The sequence below is a fragment of the Paralichthys olivaceus genome, chromosome 12 (assembly GCF_024713975.1).
Source record: "Paralichthys olivaceus isolate ysfri-2021 chromosome 12, ASM2471397v2, whole genome shotgun sequence".
Taxonomy (NCBI): Eukaryota; Metazoa; Chordata; class Actinopteri; order Pleuronectiformes; family Paralichthyidae; genus Paralichthys; species Paralichthys olivaceus.
The window spans coordinates 10,903,618-10,911,392 of record NC_091104.1 but is presented as its reverse complement, the minus strand read 5'-3'; the positions used below and the strand labels follow the sequence as shown (position 1 = coordinate 10,911,392).

Below are 7,775 nucleotides of genomic sequence, written 5' to 3'. Positions count from 1 at the left end.
TACAATACAATGGAATGCAATTAAATAATATACTATACTGAGTTGATGTTGACTAATTTGATTTCTTCAGAACATACAGAGGAAATTCTTCATCATACCAACCAGTGTACATTGAAACATAATGCATGCTTGAAACTGTGCCTGCTTACTGTTGCATGTAGTCAGTAAAAAGAATTAAAGATTTGCTATTTGCAAATGTTTTGCAAATAGCCCCAATCTATTCAGAAAGCCGTGTACACAATGCACTGTGCAGCAAATGTAGTTGCTTTGTCATGTTGTTGAAAGGAACAGAAGTGAATGTGCGTGTGTGTTTGTTGTGTGTGTGTGGTTGTAGTTTATTCTGGCCACTCAGCGTGCAACCTTGGCTGGCCTGTTCTGACACTCAATTTATCGTCTTGTGATTTGAGGCCTTAGTTTCTCATTACGCCCCAAACTTTTTGTGTCCTTGTGCGGCAAAAATTAGTTTGTGTGTCTGTGTAAATCACCTGTCATATGCACATGCTCCTTTAAGAAAAGGCCAAGGGTGTCATTTGATTCCTGCTACCTCGCTTTCATATTTATGCGTCTCATATTCACGTCCATTGGCTGTGTCTCAGTTGGGCTATCCATCAACACTTTTTATTCCCGTCGCACCAACAATATGGACATAAAACGCTCTTTTACGTCAGCAAAAACGCTGCCACAAATAAAAACGGAACAACACACCTCTTTATTTGTCAGGGAAATAAACGACATGAATTAAAACTGATAAGTGACTAAAATTGGCATTAGTCATATCCTATGGGCTGTGGTTTTAATGGAAATTACCAGAGGCGGTAAAGCTGTTTCATAAAGTATTACCCGCAAAATTGGAAAACGTAGGTGATATATTAATGAGTTTACAAAACTGAAGGACAACCAGACCCAGGGGGACGTGTCCTGCTCTCTCCAACAGAACAACACAAGGACATTTTTCAACCCAACGTGTCTGAGAAACAGTTTGAAAAATGACTCGTCCTGTCGAATGAAATTTTCAACATGTGAAATATTTATTGTACAAATTAATTTGTGGTGTTTGGTCGTCATGATGCTTGATTTGGTTCGTCTGCCCAGTAACTGAGGGTGAATATTAGCTGTTGAGTTATACCTCAGTAAAATACATTAGTCTGTAAATTGAGATTTTTATTGTAGCCACATTGATGATGATAATATGATACATACCTATGTTAATATAAACTAGAGTAAATTAATAAATCAATAGGAGAAAGGAGGAATTCATCAAACAACAGAACAAGGAAAGAAAGTAAATAAACCAAATTGAACACATGACATTTTTTATTTCTTCATCAGACATCATAATCCCTCTTTGGAAAAGTAACCTCAGTCTGTGCTGCCTGTACAACAAGTAATGCTCATCTGCATCTGTAGAGTTTGTCACATATTCAGGAAGAATAAAACAAAAAACAAAAAAGGCAACCCATTGAAAGCCAGGGGATGAAGAGACGTCTCTCTCAATTTTGTACACTCAAACAAAATCAGTTGCCTTTGGCCTGCTTAGGGGTAGAAGGTGAGGGAAGCACACGAAAGCAGTGCAATTATTCTGCTCTGGCACAACAACAGAGAGCAAAAAGAGCATCAAAGGCTTTCCTCTGAGCGAAATAGGGCTCCCTCAGAGGAAAAGTGCAACCTGTGTGTGTGTGAATACCAGAGCGTGGACTTCTGGTCCTCTCTCCCGAGACACGAGATGGGAAGGATGCATGTCAGTGTCAGCATTACAATCACTGAGCAGCCACTTTGACCATGTTACAGTATAGTATCCATAACTGTACAAGTCCATTTTTGAAATTTACTTTCGTAAAAATTTGAAATTCTTGCTTTCACATGTAAATTACGACATTTCATATAAAACTCTTTTCAATTGATCATGTATAAAATGTATTATATGTGATATTAAATATGAAATTGTGACTTTCACATAAGACTTTATAGATAATTTAATCAACACAAAATAATCACCACATGTAATGAGCATGCAAAAGTGTTTCATATGTGTTAAATTTAAGAATCAAAAATGCACACATGACCTCTGGGCCTGCTAAGTTGTTTGCATGTGTCACTGAATTTAACATGTTTATTATTACTTTATTTCCGTGCTTCAGTTACATTTATTTTTCCTTGTGATTATTCATCATTATTTTTAGATTTTTACTTCATTTGTACTCAAGTATTTCAATAATTAGTTTTGACCACTTTGTATAATATATTATTATGTTAGGTTTTTACTATGGATATTTAAAATCATTACATTTTAACTGTGAACAATCTGCTTCGTCAATACTTTACCTGATCAAGGTTTAATTATGATCAAATCCTGATAATGAGTTTGATAGAAAGAAAAACTCAGTAGATTTTCTCTCAGGCATATTAGAGGACGTCTCGGTGGAGATGAGGGGTCCTTCGGCAACCCGGAAGCCTTGCTGTCACATGCATGAAAACACAGTGCCCACATGTTGTTATGGTGTCTTCTGTCTTCTTCTACGTGCTGCTGAGAACTGTCACCATTAAACTCTTGTCATTAGACTCTTAAGAGAAAAATAAGAAGATGAAATTGGTCGCGTTGATAAGGTAGCCGCTCCTATTTACTGTGACTGTCCCAGAGATGTTTTGTTAGCATAGCAGTGGTTGTGTCTCAGTTATGGAAGCGCTAGTAAACTTGTTCCTGGTTTAGAATAGACCATCTTTATCCAGGTCCTTTATCTTTGGATATTAATGCTGCTGCTGCTCCACACAATCCCAGATTGTGCCCCCATGATAATTTACAGGTCTGCATGCTAATGATTCAAAAACACAGCCTTACCTGTGTCTGAGGCTATTTCTCATTCTGTGTTCCAGTGGGGGCAAAGACAGCTGCTACAACATGATGCAGTGTGTCGCTGCCGGCCACCGGATCGTAGCTCTGGCCAACCTGCGTCCTGCCCACACAGGTAAGGAGGAGGAAGAGCTGCTGGGTTTTAGCTGAGATCTAATGTGGGCCAGCCAGCTGCACTTCTGCACAAACTGAGAGCTGTGCATAATCAAAGTACTGCAGGAAGTTCTCTGAGAAATATATGTATTTATATATGTGTATGCAGGCAGTGCTACAAGGCTTCAACACATTCAAAACAACATCAAGGTCCAACAGTCACCTTCAATTCACTTACGCTGCACCACAATGCACACACTCATAGATATCACCCCCCAAAATATGTCTGTTTTCTTTATTGAGATCCATTAGTTATTAATCCAAGCCCTTTGTCCTGATTTGTGCCACAATTGTGTGGGTTCTTTCTGCAAAGTTTTGCAGAAATCCGTTCAGTAGTTTAAGCATAAACTGCTCTTTACAACCCCAGTATCATGTGTCCCACAACGATCTTAACACTACTTAAACTACTCAGTAATTTTGAAACACAAGTTCCCTACAAACCAGTATTTTTCCGTCTTTGTCATTTCTTTCTTATATCCGTACTAAATACATTATGTTTGGGTTTTGGACTGTTGATCAAATAAAATCAAGACATGTGAGGATGTCACGCTCAGCTCAAAGAAATAGTTTCATTTCAGATTAATCATTTGCCCTAATTGAAAAGTTACCCTGGATTTTTATTCACCCCCAGCTTTCTCACATCCTTCGGACTTTATTAAACTCGTCATCTCTTTCCTCAGAAATGTAATCAATGGCTTGTCATCAGACACTCAAACTTCTTTTCTTTTATCCTGCAGATGAGTTGGACAGTTACATGTACCAGACTGTGGGCCACCAGGCCATCGAGCTGTATGCCGAAGCCATGGATCTGCCTTTATACAGACGCACCATCCAGGGCTCCAGCCTGGACACCAGCAGAAACTACAGGGAGACGGAGGGGGATGAGGTGGAGGACCTGTATGAGCTGCTGCGCCTCGTCAAGGTAGGCGACTGCAGTGAGAGATACAGTGATGGGATGTTCTTATCCTGGGAGTGTGTCTGTCAGCACAATGGATGCTACTTCAAATGTGCAGATTTTGTGACATTGTGTGTTGAATGTTGTTTGTATGTTAATACTGAAGCAACAAAGCAGCATGTGTCCCACTGGCATCTCCATTGACGCCACCTGTTCAATTGAAGCTCGGTATCTGTGCATTAGCCCTGGTTCACTTCCTTGCCTTTTTAGTAAATTATTCATCTCTCTCTATAAGGCCTGTGTGAAAAATCTCTAAAGATGTAATTTATCACTGACTGTGTCATCCATCATTTGTTTACCTGGTTCTTTAGTGTGAGTAAAGAGACAGGTCAGGTTCACCGAGCTCAATGATGCATCTTTAAATTACGTATCACAACAAAATTATCTTTCGAAGAGAAACACATTCAACTAAAAAAGTAATATGCTCTTGAAGCTGCCATTTGGGTCATTTGAATTAAATATTTGTATATTTTTTAACTAATATTCTTCTGGCATCTTTTCTCCTCAGGGCAGCACAATCACTGATATTTAACATCGTAAGAGATAAAATTTGATTAGCCTTTCAAACATATGTACATATATGTACTTCTGTGTGTGCATGTTTGGAAATACCGCAGTTTAAAATATTTTTTAATTATTGTTCGCAAGGACATTAATTCTTATATAACCAAACCTACATATGTACAGATATACTTATACTCTACATAGAATAAAACTGCACAGAAAATTGAACAATTAGTAGAAGCAAAACTTTTATACGTGATATAAGAGACATAAAAGACTTTTGATCTACTGTGATCTTTATTTGGAATGGTGTTATACTACCATGTGATTATGTGAACTCACTATTGCAATGCTTTGTTTAATATACACCAAGGTCGTTTGATTGGCCCCCGCTGACATTTGCTCGACTGCTTTTTTCAGCGAACAAGCTCTCAGAGCGCCACTAAACGTCCCATCTTGGCTAAAGTTCACGACATATGTCACACTGTTGAGATGTTTTACAAGTCACTCTCTGTGGATTCAGAGTCACTTAGTAGCCCATCAGCGGCGTCTCAAAGAGGCTCTGCTTGTCGGGCTTCATCTGGCCGGCTGTACACTAACAGTCCTTAGCACCTACGTAAAGCTGCTCCGGAGATTAAAAAGCCATGTTGGTGCTTTTAGTCTGTCTTATTTAGTATGTCTTGATTCCACTTTCAAAGTGGAGTAAGTTTTCTTTTTATGTTACTCTGGGAAAATAGTGTGTGCCTGTTGTATCGGTTTATGAAAGTTTTATGTGTGGAGTTGGAATGAGGTGCCCTTCAACAACTGGCTTCACAGGAAAAACTCTATTCTTTTTTTATCTCACTTGACAGAAGATCAGATGCAAAAATTAATCACCAGGTTAATAATTCATCAAATACCACTTTTGCCAGGACACTGAAAAAAATATTCATTTGACGCCAAATTATGTATGAGACCTCGGTCGTCCGGTGTGGCGCAGGGTGGCTGACTGACAGGTTTGAGACAACTGCATGTGTGTTTAACACACCGCTGGCACTGCCTGCCTACCTGACTGCCTGCAGCCACCTGGACACACACTTCAACAGCAGCAGCAGCAGCAGCTCTCCCTGCTGTCAGCACACACCGGGTGTAACACTTCTTTCCCCTCTCCTGCACCCCCACACACGTTATAGCTCGGAGCATCAAATTTTAAGGGCTTCTTATGGGATGGGGTTTGTTGTTGAGATGGGAGTTGGCTTGACGTGGTGTAAATGAGCGAGGTGTGGGGGTGCAAGGTTCTTCCTGTAGGTCCGTGTGAAGACATGTTCATCCGGAGCAGAGGGCTGCTCCAGGGTCCCTGCGTGTCCGCACACCACTTCTGTGGCAAGGGCCAGTCAGCCTGCCTCGAGGCATTTCCCATCCTCTGTCTGACTGTCTTTGTTGTCTTCTATATAAATAAATCCCCAGTTTTACACATGTGGCTCCATGGGGCAGCTCTCGCTTGTTTGTTTTCTTGTTAGTTTCCTCGTTCACACGGTCCAATTTATGGTATGGCGGCGTCTCATAAGTATTCACAGTCAAATAGCCGACGTGTCTCCAGTACGTGATGCAATATGCCATTTCTGCCTGTGGTCAGGGCTCTAATTGCAAAGGGCTGCTAATTTCCCATTTCCAGGGCTTCTCTGGTCTGACCTCACCAGTCAGACGGGCCATAGATCACGGCAGTTGGACTCCCATGGGGGCTTCTCATGGGCTGGCAGACCTCCAGTCATCTCTCCGTTTACCCCTCCTGCCGTCATCAACAGAGCTGCACCGTAAACAACAGGCTTCCTCTCTCGCTCACTGAGTGATGTCAACCATAAGAATGCAACTCTCGTATCTCAAATTTCAGGTTACTGCTGCATTCTGACTAGTTGGAAGCTTTACAAACTTGTAGCATTTGCTCTGCATTGTGAATGATGATAAACTCTGGGAGATCAGTGAATTCCCTGTATTTAGGAACAATTCTGTCACAGCGTCTTAAAGCTGCGCTTAAAAAGTCAAGGATTAAGGTCACATTCTCTTCGTCAGGTAGTCTGAGTTTACTGTTTTATGTTTATTCAGAAAATGTTTTTTTCTCACCATAAAGTTTGTGGTATTGTTGATTTGTGAAGGGAATAATGGGGGGGGAGGAAAAAAACACGTCTTTTGATAATGAGCTGTTAAATCACCCCCACTGAAAAAGAACAGTTTTAGCATGAAAAAATGTGTTCTGTTTGGAAAGTGTGATATTTTGAAAGATTATTTTCTCGCAGTTTGAATTAATTAGAAGTTACAAGATTATATTTGGCAAATGACACTTGAGCATAGATGAAAGATTTTTTTTTCCCTCAGATCCGGAGTTGATGAGTTTAAAGTGGATATTCTCCTTCTTCCTCCTCCTCCTCCTCTGAAATGCAAGCAACCGACTCGTAGCCTGAGCCAACAGTGCCATCTACAGACCGTTCCCAGAGCTGACGAACCGAGGAGACTCCACACTTTGGCCTCTCGCAGAATGTTTGGAGCCATTCAAAAGATTCAAAGGAAGAGATCATATTCTTCAGAACCATTGTTGATGGGGGAAAAAACTCAATTATAATAGGGGGGGAAAAAATGAGCCGTCCATCCCCTGGTAGTGGTGATAATGGCAGAATGACAATGTGGCCCTATCCTTGGCCCCTTTGCTCTCATCGCTGGTCGTGTCTTTTGAAGTGTGTAACCTGATAGACATGCGAGCCACAGCATCCCATCCTGCACGGTGCTGATCTTTGAACCCGCTCTTTGAGGGGGGAGAAATAACTGTTTTGTCAGCGGCAGTGGGAATCTTTCAATTTTTAGAGATCTACGGCTGTAAGAGCATATTTTCATTGAAATGACGATGTCCTTGTTCCCTATCAGACATTTAAAGTGTGTACGTTTATAGAATTATGTTTACTCAGACAGAAACTTGTATCTCAAAACGTTTTCCTTCCTGTTCTGCACAGACTGTAGGTTCTGTGTCTGCACTTAATGTGTGTGGTTGGTCTGCTCCCCTCCGCTGTGATCTGCTGTGATGTGTGATACAGATCAGCAGTGTCAGTCACCGCTGGCTGTAACGCCAGTCTCCCCGAAGGCCTGCAAAACTCCTCATATTAGTCATATCACATCCCTCAAGTCCTTTATCCTCGTCTCTGTGCTCTGTGACCTGACACAGTGGCTCTTTATGCCCCGTGACCCTGCTCGTGTGTGTGCGGGTGCGCACGCTTGCGTTTTTCAAGGTCAGGTCAAATCTGGCCTCTGTTACAGGATAACAGGGTTTTATCTCTGTTCTCCTCACAC

General features: G+C 41.2%; 1 protein-coding gene across 1 annotated transcript in view; it reads left to right on the top strand.

Moving 5' to 3' along the window:
• The first annotated feature begins 2,443 nt into the window (after positions 1–2,443).
• The window catches only part of dph6 (diphthamine biosynthesis 6), a 57,585-nt gene continuing 52,253 nt past the window's right edge, over positions 2,444–7,775 (top strand). The window contains exons 1-3 of the mRNA XM_020097836.2: positions 2,444–2,604; positions 2,872–2,963; positions 3,739–3,923. Coding sequence (XP_019953395.2) covers positions 2,582–2,604; positions 2,872–2,963; positions 3,739–3,923 — 300 coding nt within the window. The 5' untranslated portion in view covers positions 2,444–2,581. The remainder of the gene's footprint in view (positions 2,605–2,871; positions 2,964–3,738; positions 3,924–7,775) is intronic.